At 34.6% G+C, this 27,834-nt stretch overlaps 1 protein-coding gene across 1 annotated transcript; it reads left to right on the top strand.

Annotated features, from left to right (window-relative positions):
• The first annotated feature begins 2,741 nt into the window (after nt 1-2,741).
• tle2c (TLE family member 2, transcriptional corepressor c) lies at nt 2,742-27,620 on the top strand. Its single transcript, XM_067363251.1, has 14 exons — nt 2,742-3,132; nt 12,321-12,421; nt 13,008-13,071; nt 15,011-15,055; nt 16,553-16,615; nt 17,068-17,142; nt 18,221-18,398; nt 18,860-18,876; nt 19,342-19,488; nt 20,757-20,807; nt 21,732-21,884; nt 23,114-23,233; nt 23,407-23,692; nt 25,373-27,620. The coding sequence occupies exons 1-12, from the start codon at nt 3,094-3,096 to the stop codon at nt 23,231-23,233; spliced, it is 1,053 nt and encodes a 350-aa protein (XP_067219352.1). The 5' UTR covers nt 2,742-3,093; the 3' UTR covers nt 23,407-23,692; nt 25,373-27,620.
• Nucleotides 27,621-27,834: the final 214 nt, after the last annotated feature.

The raw sequence follows: 27,834 nt of genomic DNA, 5'->3' as shown, positions 1-27,834 counted from the left end.
TTATATTTCTCATTTTATATATATATATATATATATATATATATATATATATATATATATATATATATATATATATATATATATATATATATATATATATATATATATATAAAAAATAGATATCTAAATATCTAAAAAAAAAATTAAATATAAATATTAGTTGAAAAAGTTCAACTAAATAAAAATTATAAATGTTGCCTTGGCAAGTAACTGTAATAAGTTTAAATCAAAGTACTAAAATTATTAATTGGAAATAAATTAAAACTAACACTGAAATAAATGTAAATTGAATAGCGATATTTAAAAAATATATATAACAATAATAATAAAATGACAAAAGCACCTAAGGAAATTGCTAAAAAAAAAACAAAAAACGAACACTAAAGAACATGAACGCTAAAAATATATAATAAATGTATAATAAAAGTAAAATAAAAACTAAAATAACATTGTCACCCAGTGGGGAAGTATCAGTATGATTGATTTCTGCTTTTTGTTTTGCACATCTGTAGATCTAGTTAAAATAATAATAATTTTACATTTGCATTTAGGTGTAATGTAGTGTGTTCTGAACTGATATGTTCTGCAGAATAAAAGTATCAATCCAGCATTCTCAGTCTCTCTCTCTCTCTCTCTCTCTCTCTCTCTCTCTCTCTGTTCATTTCCTGTGGTTGATGGAGATGTGGCCTGTGGCAGAGAGCTCTGACATGATATTTCATTAAACTCTTTCAGGCGGTGTGTGTGTCTGTGCTGTCACTGTCTCTCACTTTTCATTCCTCGGCCTGTCGCCACCCTCCATCCCTCTTTTATTTCCGCCACACTGCACCACTCCTCCTCCTCCTCCTCCTCCTCCTCCTCCTCTTCTTTACTTTATGTCTGCAGGCTCTCGCTCCTTTCTTCCACCTTTCATATTTTCCCTCATTATCTAATGGAGTTAGTGTAAATGATTATGTACATTATCATATATTTTACTTTTCTCCACCAAAAATGTCACTTCCTGCAGGATGATGTCATGAGCTGCTGGCTTTTATTACTTAAAGGGAATAAAATAAAATAAAAAATGTAAGTGATATTGAGGACAAAAGTATTATATTTCCAAGAAAATATTTTGTAATTGACAGATTTGCATTGCAAAAATTACATCCACTTAAAAAAAAAAAAAAAAAAAAAAAAAAAGTAAAATTGCAATTCTAATTTAAAATTATGATTTTAATTAAATGTCTTTAAAATGGATGTCTTCACGTTGATGTGATTTTGTGATAAAAGAAAACAAATTGTTATGATTTGCATCTTTAAATCTGTGAGTTTAATATTTTATCCAATATATGTATTAATGTATGATGGGTAAATCATAATGCATTTATATATATATAATATATATATATATATATATATATATATATATATATATATATATATATATATATATATATATATATATATATATATATATATATATATATATATATATATATATATATAAAATTTATATATCATAATGCATATGTGCCATTATGCTCAGATCAGTTCATGGCATCACTTCCGTTTTTCATGTCTAAATATTATGTGCATGTGTCGGTTTGCATATAATACCGGTTTTGTAGATATAGTCAATGGGAATTATTGTCTCATAACCTCATAAATATTCACATATGTCAACTCGCTTCTTGTACGCTGATTGGCTTTTCGTCTTCATTATGCGGCGATTAAGAACATGAAAGACTTCATTACCCATAATGCAACACTTTCCACGAAGACGCGCAGGCGCTGGAGTCCTGCTTCACGATTGGTTCAGATCAAAGTGGATGTCATGACCCAACGTGGGCAATTGGGTCACTTATTGGCCTTGACTTTAATCTTGTTAGCCAATCAGGATCCAGTCTTAAAAAGAGACGTTAAGGCTGCGATGTTTGTACATTATGTTCCGCGTTATGATACGAGACGCGTTGTTCTCTTTCAAATAGTATTTCATTTGAGTTCACAGCTGAGTTTATAAAATATAATAGCATAATATATATCAATATAATTTGGTTTCAACAGTTCCCTCACTTGCGTTTGTTACCTTTTATCCTATTTATGTAATCTTCATAAACAAATGTAAGCGGTCGACCTTAAAATCAGCTTTGGCTCGCCGCAGTTAATGTCAATCTCACAAGCGCAGTAATACAGCAGCACCGCTGAGAAGAGCCGCTGTGCGTTTTCTTTTCTCTTCTGATCTTTCACCCCTTTCTCTCTCCCACTCAGTCTCTCATATATTTATTTTAGATTTTCAGAAATCCAATACACCCCTCGCTGGCTGCACTTTGGCTCGTTGACAACCGATTCGCGAACGAATCGTTCTTTTGAACCGGTTCCTTTTAGTGATTCGGTCGAGCCGATTCGCCGAGCCATTCGTAAATTGACTAGTCTTTTACAGAATTTCACCACACTTTCCTTCCAAAAAACATATTAAATCTAAGGAGAGTTCACATTCAAAACAGCAGAGCCAGATTCCCTCAGGATTTTACTATGGGTTTTCGCGATTTTTAAATTTGCGAGTAAAATAAGGTCTGTGGTTTGGTTGCTTGAAGCGACTTTCACGTTTTGTTCTACAACAATAGTCATACCTAAACATGAATTAATTCGGTTAATTTATTTCAGTGAGGACAAATACCTCCAAAACCCGTAAGTATATAATGGTATTTTGTCGGAAACCGTGATTTCTGTAGTACATTTTAAGGAGACTCAAATGAACCAGTGAATCGTTCAAACGAACCGATTTGCTTAGATTATTCAGACTGCGTGTGCGCGCAGGTCAGCGCTGTTTATGTTCCTCTGATCTCCGACGCGCGCTCTGCGTGCACGCGCCCCGCACAGGATGATCTTGTTACATTGTAGCGCGGCGTAACTGTGCGTCATAAAGAGGAAGAGCGTTTGATCCAGGCGAATAGAACGTTTTTAAACTTTTCATCGGATACCTCGTAATTCTTGGGTTACTCGAGAACATTTGGAGCGCGGAGAGCGGAGGAGAGATCCTGGTTTACGCAGCGCACGGGGGGGTTCGGTGTCGGACGGTGATTCCAGACTCGGTCCTGACCATCGAGATCCCCGTGGATGACCTCCAGAACCATGTATCCGCACGGAAGACCCCAGGTACCGCAGCCTAATGAACTCCTTTACAGATCGTTTCTAGCGGATCGTTGAGTTGCGCGCGCGGGGGCCCGTTTTAATGTGCAGTATGTTTAGTGTTAGGGTCAGGGTTAAGGTCACGATGAAGAGTTAATTACAGCGTTATGGGTTCAATTGATAACACAAAGGCCTGGAGTCCAATTACAGTCACTGTAATATACATAACTGAGACTGTTATTAAATATAGCCTACATCTTTTAAATTGTGTTTGAATCTGCATCCAGAGTCTTTATTTACTTTTAATATTTTAGTTATTTATTCATGAATAAGTATTGATATTGTGTATGATACACACACATAGATTGTTTGACTATATTACTGTTTTTAACATTAATCTACATTTAAGAAACCTCAAGTGGAACCAAAACTCAATTGGGGAAGCCCTCCACCTCAAGCTGGCACACATGTAAACACAATTATATAAAGCACACATACACAAATGTTTATATATATATATATATTATATGGCTGATAAATCTGTCAAAATGTGTATAAAATTTTTGAGAGGGCGATTTTTTTTTTTTTTTTTTTTTAAATATATATATATATAATGTATAAAATTAGGGATGCACCCATGTGAACATTTTGGCCGATATCAATAACCGATAATTCTTTATGTTTGAAAGCTGATAACCGATATATTGGCCGATAAATCTAAGTCAAAATTTTTATATAATTTTTGAGAGCCTGATTACAAAAACAAAAGTCTCACCATTAAAAGCCATGTCCAAAGCACACAATTATAATCTTCTCATTATAAGTTTATGTAGCCTATATGACAGACTTGCACTGTATGTTCTACTTAACTGTGATTTCAATCATATTTCAAGCAATTCAAAACCAAACTGTGCATCTGAAGTGTCTCAGCTGAAGGAAATAATGCATTATTTATCGGCTTTAATATATCGGCCAAATTTTCTTATCGGGCCATTAACAATAATATTAAAAATGAGCATATATAGGCTGATACTGATATGGTGGCCGATATATAGTGCATCCCTAATATATATCTACACACACAATATAAAGAATATATAGTGTATTTATATGTGAGTGTGTGTGTGTATATATATATATATATATATATATATATATATTTTCTTTTTGATGTTTTATTTTATTATTTTTGAAATACTTTTTATTATACAACTATACTGTATATTAAAGTCTCATTAAAACTCTTTGAATGAAGAGAGATAGATGGGCAGATGTGCATGTGCCGAAGAAGAGAAATGATTCAAGGCAGAAATGCTGTAGAAGGACATTCATGAAGACAGGGAGAGATTTGTAAGTTTGCTCTGTGTGGCGGAGGGATGGACAGATGGATGGACGGGTGAATGAATGGTTTGTTTGAGTTATTGCTGCATGTTGCTACATATATGGATCCAGGCCATCCCACTCTCCACTGCAAATGTCATGTTCCATCATCGTCACTGGGCAATACGATACCACACACACACACTCTGAGCTGCACTTCAAAGCTACCTTTGCTATGATGGCATGTTATTACAGGCCCATGGAGACCCAGTTTTGTGGTAGCATGCATTAACTTTAAAGTGAGGAATTTTAGTGTACATAATGAATGACCTTTAGAGAGGGTGCAAATGTGGTTAGGTTTGTTAGTGTGTGCTGTTTTTATCTGTGTGTTTAGTAGACAGTATGTGGTAATACATAATGACTGTGTGCGCTGTTGCCTGCTGGGCCGCTGATGATCTGACTCCAGTGGGCAGCTTCTGTCTGCTCTCAAAACCCTGTCGGATCTGATACAGGACGCTCATGACCGCTTTACACCTGGGATTACCAGCTGCCTCTGTGATCTGATCCAGTCTTATTTTAGTACCATTGAGATACTATTATAGTTTTTATAAATATTTGGAATTGATCCGATCAGATCACAAGTGGACATCTGAGAACTGTTTCCAATTTTTTTCGTGATCAAACAGTTCAAAACACTTGTTTTAAGCACAGCAGATGATTGCAGATGTGTTTAAATTCTTGAGTGAAAACTATTCAGAATACAACTTATAGTCATTGGTTACAGTTATAAAAACAATATATTAGTTTATTGAAATATCTAGACAGACATGCAGATATATAGGTTTATTTAAAGTGCAGGGAGACTCGATCATGCCATTTGCAGTGCTTCATGGGAAAGGGCGGTCACTGAGCTGTTTTGCTTTTGGTGCATCTCATATTTTATTGTTAATCAATTTGTTCCTGGTAAAATGAAGGTTATTTTTACTCTCAGAACCGTACGGTTGCACTCTGTTTAGAGCTGTGAATTTGTGAGCGGATTTCACGGTAATACCAGATGTAAGCAGTGAGAATTTGTGTAAGAGATATCCGCATGTAAATGTGTGAGGTTGCCTGTATCTTTCACCATCTGTGCTTTATTTACTGTTGTTACTTTGACGGTGTTAATGATCAGCTCTCTCTTTTACACACACTCTTATAACACTTAGCATATACATGAAACCACATACACACACACACAGGATAACACATCTCTCAAAGGCCTGTCACCCTGTCAGTTTTACATGCACATTTTGTGTGCATTGTGTTAATTATGATTTGCAGTGGTTAATTCATTGATTTAATGATCGTTTACTTTGTACATTTAAACGACTTACAAAAGGAACAAAAGTGGGCCTATTTTTACAGTAATTTCTTTTTTTTTTTTTTTTTTTTTTAGATTTCTTTTTGGCATTTTTGCCTTTATTATGACAGGACAGGAAGCGAAACTCGAGAGAAAGAGAGGGACGGACATGATCGGGAAAGGTCCACAAGCCAGGATTCGAAAACTGCGTTATATGTTAGCATGCTGCCCACTAGGCTATTGGCACCGACTTTACAGGCATTTCTAAGGCCGCATTTACACTGCAGATTTTGATGGCCATTTCCGATTTTTTGACTATATCCGATTGTTTTTTTGATGACCCACTTACATCTTTTTTTAAAAGTGACCATGTCCAATATCTGCATTTACACTACACTTGGCGAAACTAACAAAAAATAGCATTATGATATCAAGAAATCAATATTTAAAAAAAAAAAAAAAATCAATAGTTACATTGAGGTTAATTATTGACATGGAATTCATAGAAGCTTTTTTAATGCAATAGTTTCATCCTTACATCAAAATAATTATTATATATTATATACACAGATCCTCTGTAAATTTTTGTATGTAATAATGGTCTAGCAGTAGAAATTTTGTTAAGCACGTCAGAGGTTCTGGGTTCAAATCCACCCTCATATAGGTTTTTTTATTCATCAAAACCAAGAATCGCTTTTTTCCTGCTTATATGTTCATGGGTCATATCTGATCTATGCCGCATGGGAGGAAAAAAATGGAACCATGAACCATGCAGTGTAAATGCAGCCTACGAGTTAAATTCCTCACAATTAATCACATGTATGGTTGTCAAAAGTACCGGTACTTCGGTACAAAGTCAGTACTGAAATTTAAAAAAAATGTGACAATGATACCAGCATTTCTACAGTATCGGTAGTACTGAGTACTGGGTATATTTGATATCCGTTGATAGGCGGCTGCTTTCAAATGCTCCCGTGTGTATCAAAGGTTTCTATTTACAATTTCTTTTTGAAGCGTTGATCATTGTAGCCAATCACAGACCTATCTGTTGAACCTGTGAATGCAATGGCCAATCAGAGGTGTTTGAGCGTTTGTTTCAGAACCTGGTGCGTTTTCTCCCTTGTTTTGGTTCATTTAGGCGTACGTGAACACAGCAATCGCACACAGATCGGCACAATCACTCCGAAACCGTCTGAACGAGATGATCTCGGTCCGATTGCAAGCGAACTCTGGGGTGGTTCACTTGATCCGTGAGAGAATGCTGTCCTGACGAAGCCTTGATTCTGGCTCTGTTGCATTATAACATTCATATAGTGTTTGCATGTGTCTCGAATAAGGCTGCACAATTAATCAAATTTCTAATCGTGATTACGATTACAGCGCAATTACAAAAAAATTATCCACTCACATTATTCTGCGTGCTTAAAGGGATAGTTCACCCAAAAATGAAAATTTGATGTTTATCTGCTTACCCCCAGGGCATCCAAGATGTAGAGGACTTTTTTTCTTCAGTCGAACGCAAATTATGATTTTTAACTGCAACCGCTGCCGTCTGTCAGTCAAATAATAGCAGTAGATGGGAACTTGAACAATAAGAGTCGAAAAAACTTCCATAGACAAATCCAAATTAAACCCTGCGGCTCGTGACGGCACATTGATGTCCTAAGACACGAAACGATCGGTTTATGTGAGAAACCGAATAGTATTTATATAATTTTTTACCTCTAATACACCACTATGTCCAACTTCGTTCAGCTTCCGGTTAGTGAGGTCTGATCGCGCTCTGACAACGGAAGTGATGTCTCGCGCTCATTGAAGTATATGGGCGAGACATCACTTCCGTCATCACAACACGTTTTTTGATCTCACTAACAGGAAGCTGAACGAAGTTGGACATAGTTGTGTATTAGAGGTAAAAATTATATAAATAATGTTCGGTTTCTCGCACAAACCGATCGTTTTGTGTCTTAGGACATTAATGTGTCGTCACAAGCCGCAGGGTTTAATTTTGACTTAATTAATTTTAATTTTCGACTCTTATTGTTCAAGTTCCCAATCACTGCTATTATATGACTGACAGACGGCAGCGGTTGCAGTTAAAAATCATAATTTGCGTTCGACTGAAGAAAAAAAGTCACCTACATCTTGGATGCACTGGGGGTAAGCAGATAAACATCAAATTTTCATTTTTGGGTGAACTATCCCTTTAAGATGTGTGCTTAGAGCATGTTACGTTGTGAGAGATGAATCACGACTACTTCAGAGTGTAAAAGGTCTAACCCAGCATAAAAGAAGCTACCAGTGACGTAAATGTACGCTGATTCGTCAAATAAACGCGAAACACCAGCACCTGCCATTTTTAAAAAGCTGTGTGCACAGCCTATACACTTACTCAACAAACTAACTCTACAAACATGGAAAACAGTGATAGATGGACCTCTCTAGCTTACACTAGGAGAAAATCCAGCACGACCAAGCGAAACATTATATTTCTGCTCAGCTAGCGGCACTGGGCATCAACCACATGACAAAAGTTAATACTTTTTCATAGAACTGTTATACAAAGAAAGTAGACAGTATATCTAATAACGTCTTAGACAGGACTGTTAAACAGATCGTAAACTAATGAAGACGGAGAATGCGAGCACTTCTCTGGCTGAGCTGTTCTCAGCGCCGTCAAAATAAAAGTCAGAACAACAAGCGCTGTTTACGTCACTTCAGAGTTCCTACTGTTGGTGCAAATGAAACCAGGAAAATGACCCGTATGTGTGTCATAATCGTGCAGCCCTAGTCTCCACATAGTTAGTGCTGGGAGATCCAGAGAGAGCGCATTTGAGTTTACAGCAGCATTAATGTGAATAAAGCTACAATAATTTAAGTTCATGGAGCAAACTTGTCAATCATCTTGATGGCTGATACAGCGGAAACTCTGACCAATAAGAGGATAGTTTTAGGTGATTTGCATAAACACATTTTGGTACACTTTGAAATGCTGAACCAAGAAGAAAATGCAGCATTGTAACAAATTAAGTTTCAGAACAAAACAAATGATCTGTAGGTGTGAAAATGCCTTGAGTTAGTCAGAATCCACTCATCACCACTCAAAACACCAGAGTTTTAGTTCACCGCCCGCTTTAAAGTTGTGCACGCTCGCGAATCCTTTCATTATTACCAACGAAGTGTAAACACAATGTAAATAAGAGACTCATTGTGAATTGTAGACAACTTTGTTGATTATAGAGGGAGTTTTTGCTGGAGTGTAGATCCAACCCTAATCACATACAGTATCAATATTTGCTTAGAAAAGCCCACAAATAGAGATCATTCGAGACATCATTGACCTACAGTTCACAACAATATTTTTCACTATTGAGATGTCAAATAGCAGAGAAGAGGAACTGTTTGCAAAGGATGTGTCTTTGCGTTCTGTCTGCGCTATTATCTTTAACTGTGTGTGTGAATAAATGTGTCCGACAGACAGATTTGGCCGGACTGCCTCAGACCTAACAGTTTTCCCCACTGTCTCGCACCATCAACACTGTTTTCAAGACACTGTCAACTTTAAAAAACACATCTTCACTCATTCTGTGCCATCTGTAAATGTGGTTTGGTGAAACATGTTGCATGTATTAGCGGCTGTAGCTGCACTGAACATGCAAAAATGTGCTGTACATTTAGGCAGTACTGAATTTCACAGATGTTAAGAAAAATCCTGATTATTGCATAAATTGTTCATGTGCATTAATTTTGCATTACTTTTTTATTGTTATTTTTTGATAATTAATGGCACCAAATTGGGATGTAAAATGAACAGCCCTAATAAACGGCAGCGGCCGCATGTGTGCGCGTCGGAGGCGGCGCTGCATGGTGTCAGTTCTCATCAGAGCAGTATTGTGTATCGAGGCCTTAACAAGCTGCTCATCAGAGCTGATATACAGTACGGATGCAGTCTTCTGGAATGAGCCGATCGCTCAGAACAGATGTGCTTGTTTTTTCCCTCCCGAACGGTTCTGTTTTTGCCAATAGCAGCAATCCGCACAGGAAGTATGGACTGGGAACACAGCAGGTTCATGTGTCGTTTGCACACACACGGCTGTTACTGCTCTTGTATTTGTGCCACATGTGCTGAATATTTCAGCAGCCTACGGTTATTCACGGCTCTGTGATTTCCCCCCTCCCCTCTCCGTCTCTATCTCTCGTCTGAAAGTGCCCTGCACAGTAAACAGTGTGAGATAGATGACTGCGTTCTTTCAGGGCTGGTGTGAGAGGAACAGTCTGTGTGACAATTCATGGCTCTGTCACGCTGTACTCGGCTCTCTGTACAACACCCTTTTGTTTCCTGACCAAAGCCTACGAGTCCTAGGATATCTGCTCTTCACCATATCCCAACATGTGCCATACACACACATATATACATACATATTATATATATATATATATATATATACACATACATGTTATATATATATATATATATATATATATATATATAAAATACATATATATATATATATTTTTTATATATATATATTTTATATATAATATATATATACACACACATACATACACACATATATATACATACATATATATACATACATATTATATATATATATATACATACATATTATATATATATATATATATTATATATGTATGTATGTATGTATGTATATGTGTGTGTGTATGTGTGTGTGTGTATATATATATATATATTTGTAATGAACTATGGCATTATCTAACAGACAAAAAGTTATTTTATTTTAGAATTTATTTTATTTTATTTTAATGCAAAAACCATAAAGTCCTTACAGAATAATTTGCAGCTGTTATTCTAACAGACAAAATTGTATTTTATTTTATTTCATTTCATTTAATTTCATTTCAAAAAGCATAGTAACATTTGTTGGTGTTGTCAAACAGACTAAATGTTTTTATTATTTTATTTTGTGCAAGTCTATACAGCATCATTTGTTAGTGTTGTCAAACAGACTACATCTTATTTTATTTTATCATTTTATTTTAATGCAAAAAGCATAGTTAAAGCCTTTAGAGAATAATTTGCTGCCATTATCTAACAGACAACATTTATTTTATTTTATTTTATTTTTTATTTTATTTTATTATTTTAATTTGTTTGCACTGTAGTTTAGGGTCCAATTCTCATTATGAACTAGTTGCTTATTAGCATGCATATTACTAGGATATTGGCTTTTTATTAATATTTATAAAGCACATATTAATGCCTAATTCTGCATGACCTTATTCTACACCCCTGTACCAATATGTAAACGTAACAACTACCTTACTATTAGTAAGCAATAATTAGGAGTTTATTAAGGCAAAAGTCATAGTTAATAGTTAATAATGAGAATTGGATCCTAATTTCATTTTATTTAATTTATTTTTTTTATTTTAATAAAAAAAGTATAGCACAATTCCATACAGAATCATTTGTTGGCATTATCTAACAGGCAAAAATATATTGTATTGTATTTTATTTTATTGCAAAATGTATAGTGCAACTCGATACAGCATCATTTGTTAGCTGCCTTACAGACAAAATTTTATTATTTTATTTTAATGCAAAAAACAGTGCAAGTCCATACAGCATCATTTGTTGGTGTTTTCTTATAGTTTGTAAGAAGTGCTGTTAAATGATGGTCTGGCTTCTATCAGCGGTCATATCAAGCTGAATATTGAATATGTGCCTTTAGTCAGTCTCGTGTTTTTGATAAAGTTGACTAAATAAAGCGTTTATTGTCAAAGGCAGGGCTGTATAAAGTGTCTCTTTACTCGTGCAGTGAAGCCCCCTTTGTACGGTGTGTGTGTGTGTGTGTGTGTGTCGAGGATCTGATTGTGTGTTGTGTTAACACTTCCCCTAAAGGTATTTTCAATCTTTAAGTTTAGTTAAACATCATTTCACGTGATGAATTCTGGCTGGGATTGATTTAGCATTAGACACGTCCTGCAGGCTTTTCCCACAATCCTTTTCTTCTCGTTTTAAACTCATAATGGCATTACCTGTATTTAATACAGTATTAGAGTGAGGTATCAGAATGCAGCTAAAGCATGATGAGCAATATTGTAATGTTAGTTTTGATTAAGTCTGAGCGGTTGGACTTTATTGTCTGGTTCACAGCTCCATGGTTGGGTTGTGGCAGTGCTTTGTGATGGTTTAGTCATGTGCACTGTTGGTTGTAATCCATTACTATAATCAGATTAGACTTCTGGCCATGATTCAATGCTAATGTGCTAATGATACAGAAATGTGTTGGGGGGCTTTTTAAAATATGGACATTGACCATAGTATGTCTTTGTTGGTGAAAATGAAAATGCACACAAAAGACTGAATTTTTAAAATCTTCACTTTATATATACCTTGTATGGTGAATAAAGTACAGTTTGCCATCTATCCTTGTATTTTCCTCCTAAGGTTACCTAACATGATTACTCCATACAGAGTAAATAGCAAGCTAATCCCATTACAATGTAGAAATAGTAATTAATAGGCTGTTTTGGAGTGACGTCGCTCACACTGCTCATGTGTTTCCAGGCTCCGCTGGTGTCAGGCCATGGCGGCATGAAGTTCACAGTGCTGGAAACACTCGACCATATAAAAGAGGAATTTCAGCTGTTCCAGGCCCAGTATCACAGGTACACAACCTTAATTTCACCTACATCCAGGAGGATTTATCACAATATTCACACAAAGTCTCCAAATGTGAGCTCATCAAAAAGTAATATCCGAAAGCTGCCAATGTTCCTTGATGTTTACTGCTGTTTACTTCATTTTTGTATTATTGCATCTACATTTTATTAAATTATGTTGTGATTTCGATCTGTATAGATGATCTACTTCCTCTCTGAACTGCAGTTGGGATCACCTGTGCAAAGCTGATGAGATTATCAAACTGTAATGCTCTAAAATCACAGTAGAAACGCATGTATTAGCTGATTCAGACTATTAGCCATCTATCCAGTTAGCATAATCCAGATAGTCTCATTAGGAGCAATTACCAAAGCTACTGAATGTCTTTCTTTAGAACAGTAAACAACAATGTACATTAGAAAACGTGATCGGCTTCAAGAATAAAAATATATAGATGATAAACAAGAGATTGTTCTCTTTTATGCTGATATTGTGGTGTCCTTAACTGACTGTTGAATGAGAGCTGTATGAGGATGTGTCACATGACTTTCTGAGATGAACTCATGATTTGTGTGGTTTTCTGTCTTTCAGTCTAAAGCTGGAATGTGAGAAGTTGGCAAGTGAAAAAACAGAGATGCACAGACATTATATCATGGTAAGAGTGGTGTCCAACAGCATTACCCATAATCCCGAGATGTGAATGAGCTGATAGTAGTGGTTGATTGATAAGGTTTTTTAAGTGGTTTGCTTGCTACTGATGACAGTATGAGTATGTACTGTCATATGTACTTTGGTCAATAGCAATAGTGCTTAAACAATAGCAATAGTGCTTAGTGAAGGTTTATATATATATATATACGACCCTGGACCACAAAACCAAAGTCATAAGGGTCAATTTTTTTAAATTAACATTTATACATCATCTGAAAGCTGAATAAAGAAGCTCCCCATTGATGTATGGTTTATTATAGACAATATTTGGCTGAGATACAACTATCTGAAAATGAAATAAAAAAATAAATGAAATATCTAATATTTAAAAATATCTAAATTTTGAGAAAATCGCCTTTAAAATTGTCTAAACAAAGTCCTTAGCAATGCATATCCACTCACAAAAATAAATTTTTGATATATTTATGGTAGGAAATTTACAAAATATCTTCATCTTTACTTAATATCCTAATGATTTTTGGCATAAAAGAAAAATTGATAATTTTGACCCATACAATGTATTGTTGGCTATTGCTACAAATATACCCGTGCAACTTATGACTGCTTTTGTGGTCCAGGGTCACGTCACAGATATGTGTATATATATATATACACACACACACATATATATATAAATACACACACACACTGTTGGTAGCAAACTGATGGTTTTGTATATATTAATATATATTCAGTACTATGCAAAAGTCTTAGTTTTAATGAGCATCCATATTTATTTTTTGACTTTATTATGATACAAACAGAAAATACAGGAAATATGTACACAAAATGTAAAAACAATTCAGAACAAAATGGCTTCTTTAAGCAAAAATCAGTATTTAGTGTGACCTCCTGTACTTCTTCCATTTTCTCAAAGAAGAAAATCTGAGACACTTCTCATCAGATTTTGATATTGACATCTGAGAAATAATTTATATATATATATATATATATATATATACACACAAACCTGGGAATACACAGTAAGTTTATGGATTTTAAGAATTTTATATGTCCTTGTGAAATATTTAAGCTTCTGATTTAAGATTCCCGATTTTCTTGCTTCACTGAAGCTCAAGATGCTCTTTGCAACATTATAATTATAGCATAACAACATGCTGATAATATAATTTGTGAAAACAGTAGAACACGGTGCTAGCAATGCTAACGCATGGTCATGGGTTCGATCCTCAGGGAACGGATGAACAGAGAAAATGTATACCTTAAATGCAATGTAAGTCGCTTTGGATAAAAGTGTCAGCCAAATGCAAAAATGTAAAACTGAAGAAGCATCAGAGGGCTAGTGGTCTTGGACTTTTGCAGCCCCTTTACTTAATATGACAACAAATGAGACATTAAAAAAATGCTTAAATTGAGCAAACACATTTTACACATTTACTCAAAATCCACTAAAAGATTGACAGCAGAAACTGTCAGCATCTGTTCACAAGGCTTTTGTTAGAATCTGGTATAAAATCAATAATTGTTATTGTAATTTGGCAAAAATTGAATAATTAATCACATAGGCTAATATATCGTTACATCACAGCTAATATGTGGGAGCAAGTACTGGAAAATGATAAACGATGAGTTACGGTCCTGTGGCTCGGCTGGTGCTTGCAACATCAAGATCATTTGAGATCAATACTAAAGGCATACCTCCAATGCACTGTAAATCTCTTTGCATAAATGCATAAATACTAATGATGATCCCCATTGATTAATATGATAGAGAAATGAGTGTCAGGTCTTTCACTGCGAATATGGGTCATTACTGGCCTCTGGTCACACATGTAGAGCATTTCTGTCATTTAGATGGATGTAATTGTGATTTATCTCATGTAATTTGAAGGTAATTGAACTGGCCTTGCTTCCTTCCACAGTATTATGAAATGTCCTACGGGCTGAACATTGAAATGCAGAAGCAGGTGAGTGACTGATGTGCCATTTACAGCCTGATTTCATTACAGATCAGCATGATCTCTGTATAATGAGCTTTACAGTATGAGGTGTCCTTGTGTGGGCGAGTTATGGTTGGCACTAGATGTACAGTACAGAACACTAATTGCAGCGCGATCATCCTGAAAATATATGATCAAGGGCTTGATGAGGATGGAACAGGAGTTTAATAACTATTTTTATTTGAATATGTTTTAAAATGTTAGTTTATTTCTGTGATGCAAAGCTGAATTTTCAGCATCATTACTCCAGTCTTCAGTGTCACATGATCCTTCAGAAATCATTCTGATATGCTGATCTGCTGCTCAAGAAACATTTAATTGTATTATCAGTGTTGGAAACAGTTGTGCTGCTGCACATTTTTGATGTATTTTTTCATGATTCTTTGGTGAATAGAACAGAAATATAATTTTTATTAACATTATAAATGCATTTACTGTCACTTTTGATTGTTAATGCATTAATTCATTTCTTTCAAAACAAAAACTCATGCTGAACCCAACATTTATGGTAGTGTACATGCATTAACATGATTTTACTATGGTTAAAGGGTTTTAACACTTTAGGTTTTTTTTTTTTTTTTTTTTTTTAACTGTTGGCATTGCTGATAATACAGGACATAAATGTTCAGTAAATATTCACATTTATTAATGATGATTAAAACAATAAACACTTCTTACACCAGTTAATGTTGTTTGTTAGCGTAACTATGTGATATGTAGATTAAGTGGAGTAATACACATATAGTATTAATATTTATGACATATGCACATATATGCTATTTTACGGCGGCTTTGAACGTGGCTGTAAGTCTGTCCGTTTTCATTTGTTAGTCACTTTGAAGAGAGATGTATACTTCTGATTCAGTGTTTTGTTGGGTATTTACTCTGAAGCAGGTTTTAAGCCTGACTACTTGATATGAACACACACACACACGCTAGAGTGGGCTAATCCAGATAAGACCCCTGCATCTCTCCTCGTTTTCCAGGCCATCTGTTGGAAATGCCTGGATTTGAGAGTGTATGTGGGTCAGAGTGAGTGGGATCAGCCCTGAATGGAAGTGTGCACATATATGAGCTGTGTGTGTGTGTGTGCGTATGTGTGTGTGCATTTTTGTGATTTATGAGGACACAAATTTGTATAATGACATGAGTATTACACTGGTATTACGACGAAACATTTCATGAGTCCTCATATTTAAAATAGCTTTAAAAACATGTTTTATTAAAAATGTAAAAATGTTGAAAAATGTATGCATATTTATTAATTAATCTGTCAAACACATAAAAGATTTATCAACATATAATGAAATAATGCAAAAACGTCCTGAACTAACAGCAAAATTGAGTACTGTAGAAGCTGCTGTTGTGAATTCTGTTAGAACCAATAAAATGCATTTAGCCTGACTGTTTTCTTTAGTATGTCGTCTGTTGTTTGATGGGAATGTGTTTGTGTTGTTTCTGCAGGCAGAGATTGTAAAGCGGCTCAGTGCTATATGCACTCAGATCATTCCACTGCTGTCCCAAGAGGTGAGCACACACACACACACACAGTGTTTCTCTCCAGGCTGCTCTCCCCCCGTGGGCTATTTACACATGAATTATTTACAGCAGAGGTGGTCATCAACAGAGAGCTTCCAATTGCCCACCTCTTTCCTGGATCAATATTTCATACTGTTCTTTTATAAGCCACACTGAGTGGATTTGGCTATTTTGTAATCGTAGCACCCTCTGGGAACATCAAAGCTGCCACAGAGACAACAACAACTCTTTTCAGCCGACCTGCTGTTCGTGGCACATGCGCTACTGCTTTGTTTGTGGTTTTTCACAGTAAAAGGTGCTGTCGTGTAGCAGGTTTCACATCAGGCAGAGTTTTGCATGTTTTGTCTTGATCTTTGAATGTCTGCTGCTCTATTAGCTGGTTTGTGTTTTATTCATGCTTCATATGTGATGTTGCATTTTGAGTTTGTGTGTCCATGCAGCATCAGCATCAAGTAGCTCAAGCAGTGGAAAGATCCAAACATGTTAGCATGGCCGAGCTCAACGCTATCATCGGGGTGAGTCCATTTTCCTCTTTTGCCTACTATTAACTCTTTCCCCGCCCCAAAAAAAAAGTTACCAGCCATCACCAGCATTTTTGATCATTTTCACAAAACATTCATGGCCCCCAGAATATTTAGTTGTATGCAATATATCAAAAGAAAGAACTGAAACTCTGCTTTTATTCTAGTTTCATGCATTCTTTTTTATCAACACTTGAATGTGGGTAAGTTTCATTAAAAAATGTCAACATTTTAAACAAAAAGCTGAGAAAATCTTCTCTTTTTTTTTTCAAAGACTACAATGTGCATAAGCAATGCTTTTATCGCTTGTTTCTGCTTCTTTTTTTCATGTGTTTTAATTTGGAAATTCTGTACACTTTCAAAAGCACCCCCTTCTGTATAACAGTGAAAACACGGAAAGCTGGAAAATTCTGTCAATGGCGGGGAAAGAGTTTATCAATTAAATATCATATATATATATATATATATATATATATATATATATATATATATATAATATACACTGTACTGTTCAACAGTTTGGAAACATTACTATTTTCATTGTTTTGAAAGAAGTCTCTTATGCTCATCAAGTCTGCATTTATTTGATAAAAAATACAGAAGCAAAAAAAACAGTAATATTGTGAAATATTATTACAATTTAAAATCATGGGTTTCTATTTCTAATATACTGCAATATTACTCCGGTCTTCAGTGTCACATGATCCTTCAGAAATCATTCTAATATGTTATTATCAGTGTTGTAAACAGTTGTATTGCTTAATATTTATTTTTTGGAACCTGTGATAGTTTTTTCAGGATTCATTGCTGAATAAAAAGTTAAAAAGAACATTATTTATTCAAAATAGAAAATCTTTTCTAACAATAGAAGTCTTTACTATCACGTTTTATCAATTTAACACATCCTGCTGAATAAAAGTATTAATTTCTTTCAAAAAAAATACTGACCTCAAACTATTGAACATAAGAATTGTGAAAAAGTGTATAAAGGTTTCCACAAAAATATTTGGTTGTTCCAAAAATGTCATATTTTACATTAACTTGACATTCTCCTTTCCCCTCCCCCATCTAGCAACAGCAGTTCCAGCATCTATCCCATCATGCCCCGGGCTTCCCTCTGACGCCACACCCCTCAGGACTGACCCTTGGAGCGGGTGCGAGCCTCATGGCTCTTCCTGGGGCTTTCCCGTTCCCCCCGCACCTGGCGCCTAAAGATGACATCACTCACCCCGAGCACCTGGACTCCAGAGGTACGTGAGAATCATTTCACATGTAGAAATTTAAATTCACACAAGAAGCATCTGATGAAATGCTAATAGTATCAGAATAAAAACTCTTGCGACTATAAGGAAAATTCACATATTCATTAGTGCATTATATATGCAAAATTACTGTCACTATCCCATGAGGCCTGACCACTTTTTGCTTACTATAAAATTACTGTTTACAGTAATTTCCACATTCTCTTCCACCTCAAAAGGATAATTTAGAAAACTCAACTCAAATAGCAACAGTTTTACAGAAGAATTCATGTAAATCCTTAAAAATCCTTTTTTTTTTTTTGAATGTCTGTAGTAAGCGACAGCACAGATTTGATCCATAGACATTAGGTTAAAATTAATCTGGAATATTCCTGTAATACGTTGTAAATGCTCAAGATATATAAGTAATCATCTTATCTCAATGAGTTTGTCTCTCTTTATTCCTGTAGATGGAGCCCCAAACAGGGTGAGTTTTAAACTATGAATTGTCATCCTCTGATTGGTCCTTTCATTAGTGTCATGTAGATTATTCATGTTTTTGCATGGACTTGTTTCTGTAAGGATTGCACTGATTGGATTTTATATGTTGGATTGGATTTTTGTATATATTGCATTATTATCATTATAAATGATTAAAGCCATGCATATATATATATATATATGTATGTATGTGTTATATAAAATATATATAAAATATATATGTATACGTATGTATATGTATGTGTATGTATGTATGTATGTATGTATATATATGCATGTATGTATATATATGTATGTATATAAGCTCTGTTCCAGTTGATATGTGTTGAAATGATATATTCATGGGAATATATGACGTGTTGATGTTAGATTGAGGTTGTATTCACCACATACAGTAATGTGAGATTGTAGTGTATATAGTTTATGTTGTGTATGTATGTGTGTATTTCAGAGCGGCAGCGGCTCTCCGGTGGGCCATCGGTCTGCAGGTCTGCGCCTGGGTCTTCCTCCTCCCCCTTCCTCCTCCTCATCCTCTCACGCTGATATGGACAGTAAACGGGGCGGCGCAGACCAGAGCAGCGCGGGACGAACACGGCGGGTCAGTCAAGCCAAGACCAAACGTGCTACTTCCTCGGTTTCCAGTTTTTAAGATGCATTTGAGTTCATCCTGAAGTCTGTGTGATTTTCACTTGTGCTTACATATTCAACTAAATTACATCACAAGACTGCCAACTGTGATTGAATATTAATGCTCATAATTTATTCAAAGTGATATCATTTTATCCCTGAACAGTGACTTGTGCATTCACATGCCATGCCAGAGGAAAACGGCTCAGATTTTGCTCTTTTATAGCTTGGGAGACATAATGCAGCTTTCAGTGATTTATTTAAGGCACAGTTACTCAGAAGCTGTTGTACAGTAGGAGTATGGAGCTAGAAAATTAATGTAGATCTGCAATTTAGTTTTATCAGGAATGTTTGAGTTCCTATTACGATCAGTGCTATTGTAGTATAATTAATATACTATTATAGTTGTCATTAATACTTTGATTTTTATATTATCACTTTTCTTTTTAATTTTGGTTTAATTTTTTGTCAGTGCATTTGTCATTGTTATTAGGGTTTTTTTAGTGATGTCCAACAATTAATCACACCCAAAATAAAAGTTTGTGTTTACATAATATATGTGTGTACTGTGTATATTTATTATGTATATATAAATACACACACATGCATATATTTAAGATATACTGTGTGTGTATATATACATAATTATGGATGCAAAGGGTGGAAAATTTCCATAAATACTGAAAATTTTCCATAAATACTGAGAAATTTCTGGAAATTTTCCACCCCTTTGCATCCCTATACATAATAAATATACACAGTACACACATATATATTATGTAAACACAAACTTTCATTTTGTATGCTGTTAATTGCGTTTGACAGCACTAGTTTTATTTTTATAATACTATTTTAGTTTAATTTATTTTTTAGTTTAGTTTTATTTTTTATTTATTTCAGTGCTTCAACTTAAACTTATTTCATTTAGTCACCAAGTTTTTCATCTAATGTTTATATTTTATTTTAGCTTTATTTCAGTTAACAAAAATGCTTTTAATAGTTTTAGCTCTAGTCTAGACAATCAAACCCTGGTTGAAATCCTTGGTATCTTGGCAAATCTGAGCAAAGTTTGAGAATTGTTCTGAAACTCAAATGGAGACTGTTGCTTCTTCGATGTTTCTCACGTGTCTTCTTTAGAGACAATTGAGATATTACAGGGATTTTTGTGTCCTGTGGAAAGGCCTATGAAGTATTACGAGCTCATGATTGGGTGGGTCTGATCATGTGTCTTCCCTGCAGGAGAGTGGCACTAAAAATGAAGACGTTCTCAGAAGAGACAGCACTAAAGAGGTGTGAAAACAGTTACTTTCTTTCTCATTCTTGCATTACACAACGGATGTCAATGCTGCACCAACATTCTGTTCTAGTAAAGTTGCATACATAGTTATTCATTCAGTTGCTAAAGAGTAACCGACAGCTGATTGGTCAATGTTAATGAACATTCCGAGGCACCACACGTCATTGGTCAGTTTCTCTGTGACCTCATCAGAGTTCATGAATGTTTATTTTAAAAATATGTAAGCCTTTATGAGTTTTTGATTTATGTACCTGGTAACCTTCTTTTGTAACATTAACAAACTTTATTACATCATATAATGTTTGATAGATCATTAGTACTTTAAACAATTAGAAATGTCATGATGCATTGATTCATTTATTTTTTGTACATATTCTTATTTGAAAGAACACAAACCATTGATCAAACACTATATGGTGTTTTTAATGAATTATTAATGACTGTTATGATACAATGTAACCAAGTTCATAAATCATAGACTCCATTTGGCTTCATTTGGCAGCAAAGTAACAGCTTTAAGGTTGTTGTTGTTGTTTGATTTTGTTTTTTACATCAAAAACGCATTTGCTCCAGATCTGGTTAAAGGCTTTCCAAACTTAGCCATGAAACTTTTAAATATCAGCATTTATGTTTATTAGTGGTTGCTAAGGTAAGCATCACTAAACTGTTCATACATGGGGTTTGTGATTTAACCAACAATTTAACAAACCATTTCAGCAAACCATAAATTGTCCTGCAGTGTTTGTCTGTTTGAGCTTTAAATGATACTTTGTCAATACAGTCCTATTAAAGGAGGCACCTGAGTCATATCTAGGTGACATTTGCATGGGCAAACATCACTGTAGTTGCTGTTGCTTTTGTTTGAGGTAGTGTGATTTGACGTTTGTGATGTCATCTCGTACCATCTGTGTTTGCAGAAAAGCGCGTCACCCGCAGGAGTCTCACCCAGGTCGACCGAAGGGAACGGGCTGAACAGCTCTCCGGTCCTCCGGAAGAATCCGTCCAGAGAAGGCTCTTCCTCCCCTCGATCTCAGCCCCGCTCACCCGTACTCTGCAAGAGCCCCACTCAGGTACCTGACACACGCATGGGATCATTAGGAAATCATCTTATACAAAAACTCAACACAATATTTGATGTTAAACTATGTACTTTTCATGTATATAAATCATATTTTAGCCAGCATATGATGGGCCCTTTGAAAATGCAAATGCAACCGCGGAATCCAGTCATTAAAATGGAATTTACTGCTGAATGTCATGGAATTTGGCCAAATTTAAATAAATCAAAAGTAGGGCCGTACACTTAATCAAATTGCAATGTGGGCTAGTGACGATGAATATTAAACCACAAAAAGACTGCTATTGAAATCTGAAGTCTGCATGTTCTGCATGTTCTCTGTGTGAATGAGCAGTGCAGCAGTGCAGAAATGTGTTACTATTGTAATGAATGGACTTCTCAAAGTAATAATAATAATAAACATTGTTTTTTTTAAGGAATATCACACAATATCATATGGAGCCCCACACATGACATGCAGGAAAAAAAGGAAATTCTGCACGCAGTTTACTATTTCGTTCCCTCGATTTGGTAAATCGCAAGCACGATTTAGCAAATTGGGGGAACGAATTAGTAAATTGTGCGCTAGATTTATAAATCAAGGGAACGAAATAGTACATATATCTCCGTAATATAACAATTCTTTCATACATGTTTTAAACTGTAAACTTCTGTTGTCCAGCACTTTTGCCAAAAAAGGAACGTAATTGTTCAAATTTGAATTACATTTTAAAAGATTAATTTAATTGTTAAAGTTGTATGCATTAATTTGATTACCTACTTTTTGGATAATAAATTTGTATAAAATCATAAAACACTGAATTAAAAAAATTAACAGAATTTCTAAAAAAAAAAAAAAAAAAAATAGGACCCTATTGTTGTTTGATAATTTAAAAATAATTAAAAAATAATTTAAGTTGTATGAATTCTATTGATTAGACATTCATTTTGATTATTAACATTTAATGAAAACATTAAAAACTTGATCCAGAAAAAATAAAATGGAAAACATGGAATTTTTATTATTGTTAAAATAATAAATAAATAATCATTTTTACATTGTTAAAATTTTGTGAATTTGTTTGATTAGATGTCTTTTTTGATTAATAAAATTATTAAACAATTAAAGACATAATCCAGAATTTGGAATAAAATTAAACATAATTCATATCTAATAGTTGTAATTCTAAATAAACAGTAAAAGAAGTTTCTGGTTCATCTCTTTTACTCTCTGTGTTTCAGGAGAAAGTGCGATCTCCTTCTCCTTCTGCGTCCCATGAATCACTCTCTCCTGGCTCTCCTGCACCTCCCCGCCCTCTGTCCTCCTCTGCCCGCGGCCCGTCTCCCACTCTCAAACACTAGGTAAATCCTGACTCATGCTTTTACTGCTTACAGTAAACGTGGGCGGCAGGGGGATGGTTTTCCGATCCGCTGTGATCTCACCTCTCTCTCAGCTCCAAATGGTTTTTCCAATTCCTGCAATTCATTTTTAGTGATGAATCATTATACACCTTAATGTCTGGTTTTCCTCACAGGACCCACTCCTTCCCATGGAGTGAGACTAGTGAAAGTCAGCCGCTACCCCTCCCCAGCCCGCCCTTCCCAGAATGCACGGGGCCAGTCCCAGAATGCACCGGGTCGGCCCCAGAACGCTCGGGCCTGGGCATCAGGTGCCTTGTCAGAAGCCCTTCATCCGTCCTCGTGGCCCTCCGAGCCGAACTCTGAGCGAACCGCATCTGTGTTTTCACACGCCGGGCGTAATCAGCCAATCAGCTGTCTGACAGCTCTGTCAGCCAATTAGAAAGCAAGCTGAATATTCTGGTGAGCTGCCAGCTGCTCTCTCTCTCTGTGAGTGAGTGTGTGCGTGTGTGTTTTTGTGACATATCAGGACACAAATGTGTAAAATGACATGGGTATGACAGGTATTACAAGGAGAGGGTGACTTATGAGGACATTACCCCATGTCTCCATTTTTCAAAAGGCTTATAAATCATACACTATATATATATAATGTATAATGTATATGTATGTATGTATATACACATATTTTTTTATCATTATTCTTTTTTAATTTATATAAATATAAATTTTTATATATTAATATTTTTAATTGTTTTATTTTTTATTTTTTTTATATTTTATATAATATACTTAGATTTTATTTTTTACATAGGCTATATTTGTATTAATATATAATTTTTGATGCATTTAAGAATTTAAAACTTTTTTGGTCATTTTTGTTTCATTAACTCATATAAACAACTCATATAAAACAACAAATACATTTTTATAAAAAAAATAATATATGTTTATGTGTCCAACAATGGTAAATATCCATGAAAATTTTGTCAAAAACATTTTTAAACAAAGTATTTACTAAAACACTTTAAAGATTTTTCAAAGATTTTCAAAAAATATTCTTAAAATGACCAGCAATATCATTAATGAAATACTGTACATTTTTACAAGCCTTTTGTAACGAGACACATTTCTGAGTAAAATAGATATTCATTGAGGGGAAAAAAAAAAAATTTAGTTTGGGATCTAATCCATAAGGAATTGATGAGATCAATAAAGTGGGCATATATATATATATATATATATATATATATATATATATATATATATATATATATATATATATATATATATATGTATATATATATGTATATATATATATATATATATATATATGTATAAATATCTTTGATCAAATATTACAAAGGCAAAAAACTTTTAAAAAAGAATGTACCAATTTTGGTCAGTTTTGATTTAATGCTGATTTTAATTTGGTTGCTTTTATGAAATATATGAGCAAAATCATCACTTCAAGAAAACTGTTTTTTATATTTCATATGTACTATATATGTATAAATAAACATTTTTTAGCATGTTACATCATCATTAAGTAAACAAAATATATATATATATTGAGGTCTATTAGAATAGGTTTGTAAAATATGTGTTTAAAACATTATTTTTCATATATTTGACATTGCTGCAGCTCCTCTCTTCCCAGTGTATATATATATGTATGTTGTATATATATATATGTATATATGTATATATATATATATATATATATATATATATATATATATATATATATATATATATATATATATATATATATATATATATATATATATATAATATATATATATAATATATATATATATATATATATATATATATATATATATATATATATATATATATATATATATATATAATATATATATATATATTATATATATATATACACATACATATATATATATACACATACATGCATAAATAATGTAATTCAATGTTTATGATTTTTTTGAATATTTATTTGGATGTTTCCTATTGCAGATATATTGCAAAAATATTGCAGAAAATCATCACTCACGCCTACAGTCTTCCTCTTAACACATCCAGCAATGCTAATATGCACAATAACTGAAGATAATATTCTCTTTCTGTTGTGTAATCCTGCTGTGCTTTTTTGTCTTTCAGTGTGACAGGCATATGGAGCCAAGATACGGATTTCTCCGTATCATCTCCCACACAGACATGGACTGAGATGCTTTTACTGCCATTTTTGTCAAAACGAGTTCAAAAACAAAGACATGGAAACTTCTGGACAAACGGACATTAAGGTGTTCCTGTTATACCACCATTTCACCATTTTCCCCCCAAGAGCTTTTAACTGTCAGAAAAGGGTTCGAAAAACACCCTAAAGTTATTGCATTGTTTCCCCTGACTTTAATAAAACTGTCATTTTGAGTGAGTCACATTAGTTTCACAGTATTCAAAGAGAAATAATGCTGTTTTTGCTTGTAATAAACCAGCTTCTTTTGTTCATACATGAAACTCACTTTATGACACTGAATTAAGCAATAAGGTTTGTGAGGCTGTGCTGTATTGTGAATATAATCATGGTTAAAGGATGTTGTCAGGGTGTTTATATTCACAATACAGGACAACATCGAGTGCCTTATTGCTTTTTTACTATGGTTAACACTTAATAAAGAAATATTAAGGTCACAAAGTTTGATTAAAATACCATTTTATTAAACAAATGCATTTGTGTCATTCTTAATTGTCAACAATTTATCTCTATGGATGCTGTGTAACGATATACACAAGAAGGCCACCTAGAATTTAGTTTTTCAACCTCTTTTAAATGTAACACGCCTCCATTGTAGTCTTGAGTTTTCTTCGGGGAACGAACACGTCAATATTCCTCATTTAAATTATTCCCACCCAAGGCATACACAAAATGAGGGGCGGGGCCTGGTTGAGTTAGGCTGCGTTCCAGTTCGGTTTTAGACACGCACTCGCGAACTTCCCTAAACACTTCCCCTTGGGGGAATCCCTGCCGCCATTTTGAAGTGCGTTCCACTTCGTGAAGTGGACGAGGGAAGTTTATATGGACAGACCCTCGCTCCCTCGATTTTGAACGAGGGAGCGAGTCTACTTCATATGTACACTTCAGGCAGCTCCATAACCCACAATGCAACACGATTGTGACGTCACCGCATATCGCGTTTAATTTACCCCACCACAAACAACTCTATGATATATTAATTATTTTTTAAACATTTAAAACACACATATATACATATAGAATGCTGTATTAAACAATTTTGTAAGGGGAAAAAATGAATAATAAAACCGCTCCATTGCGGATTCCAAGTGATCAAGGGCTTAGGACGTTCCAGTTCAGCCCATTGCAAAGGTTCCGCCAGAAGTGGGCACTCGTGCAACGTAAGCAATGATGTACATCCGAGTCAACGAGACCGAGTGAAGTTAGCGAGGGAAGGGCATTTAAAAACTGAACTGGAACGCAGCCTTAGTTAGTAGTGTGAAAACTACTTACAGTTATGGCAAGGGACAGGTCAGTTTCCCAAAGCACTTGACCAATCACAACACACTGGTCCAGCTGACCAATCAGAGCACAATATGCTTTTCAGAAGGAGGGGCTTCATAGAGACAGGAACTAAACAGAGTGTTACTGACAGACTGGGAAGAGAGGAGCTGCAGCAATGTCAAATATATGAAAAATAATGTTTTAAACACAAATTTTACAAACCTATTCTAATAGACCTCAAGACTGTAAAAGGTCATAATATGGCCTCTTTAAAGGACAGTACTGCTTGATTTCAACACTAGGCTGTGCTATAATCAAACAAATCATTCAGATCAGGTATACATTTGATGTTTGCTCCATATGGAACTAGTTATGGGATATTTACCCCCAATCCAGACAAATATATTGGCTTGACTGGTTATTTGCTAACTTTTCCAAAATTCCAAAAATCAATTTAATCAAGTGTTGAAACCTGTTCAGCTGACGTCAAACACTGATAATTTAGTGCATCTAAAATCATTTAACAGATGAGCAAATGCTGTGGATGAAGTGGCCAAACAGTCTTATCTGACTGATGTAAGACAGCAACATGAAATATGGCCGGTCAAACGCAGGTCATGCAGCCCCGAATGCTTTGAGAATGAAGCACTGGAAACATTTTGGGTCGTGTCCTCTTACTAACATTGATTTTTGAAGATGGGACAGACGTGCAAAATTAAAAGCTTATGTATCATTGGACTGTTTCGGATTAACGTTTTCATTTGCATTTTGTTGGAATCGGCTTCAATTTCCCCCTTCTTGTCAGTCACTTATTGTGTGTCAACATTCATAGTTTCAAATCTTCCTTCTAGTTGAATCTAATGGGATGGTACATTTGTGTTAAAGGGATAGTTCACCCAAGAACGAAAATTCATTGTCATTTACTCCCCCTCAAGTCGTTCCCAACCTGTATACTTTGTTCTGCTGAACACAAAAGAAGATATTCAGAATGTTTGTAACCAAGCAGATCTCGTCCCCTATTGCCTGCCATAGTATTTTTGTAGTCAATGGAGGACGAGATTTGCTTGGTTACAAACATTCTTCTAAATATCTTCCTTTGTGTTCA

The sequence above is a fragment of the Chanodichthys erythropterus genome, chromosome 16 (assembly GCF_024489055.1).
Source record: "Chanodichthys erythropterus isolate Z2021 chromosome 16, ASM2448905v1, whole genome shotgun sequence".
Lineage (NCBI taxonomy): Eukaryota > Metazoa > Chordata > Actinopteri > Cypriniformes > Xenocyprididae > Chanodichthys > Chanodichthys erythropterus.
This window is presented reverse-complemented; position numbering and strand designations above follow the sequence as displayed.

Coding starts and splice junctions, on each gene's coding strand:
- tle2c (XM_067363251.1), top strand. CDS start 3,094: ATGACCTCCAGAACCATGTATCCGCACGGAAGACCCCAG. Junction 3,133..12,320: donor ATCCGCACGGAAGACCCCAG/GTACCGCAGCCT, acceptor ATGTGTTTCCAG/GCTCCGCTGGTGTCAGGCCA. Junction 15,056..16,552: donor ACATTGAAATGCAGAAGCAG/GTGAGTGACTGA, acceptor TTGTTTCTGCAG/GCAGAGATTGTAAAGCGGCT.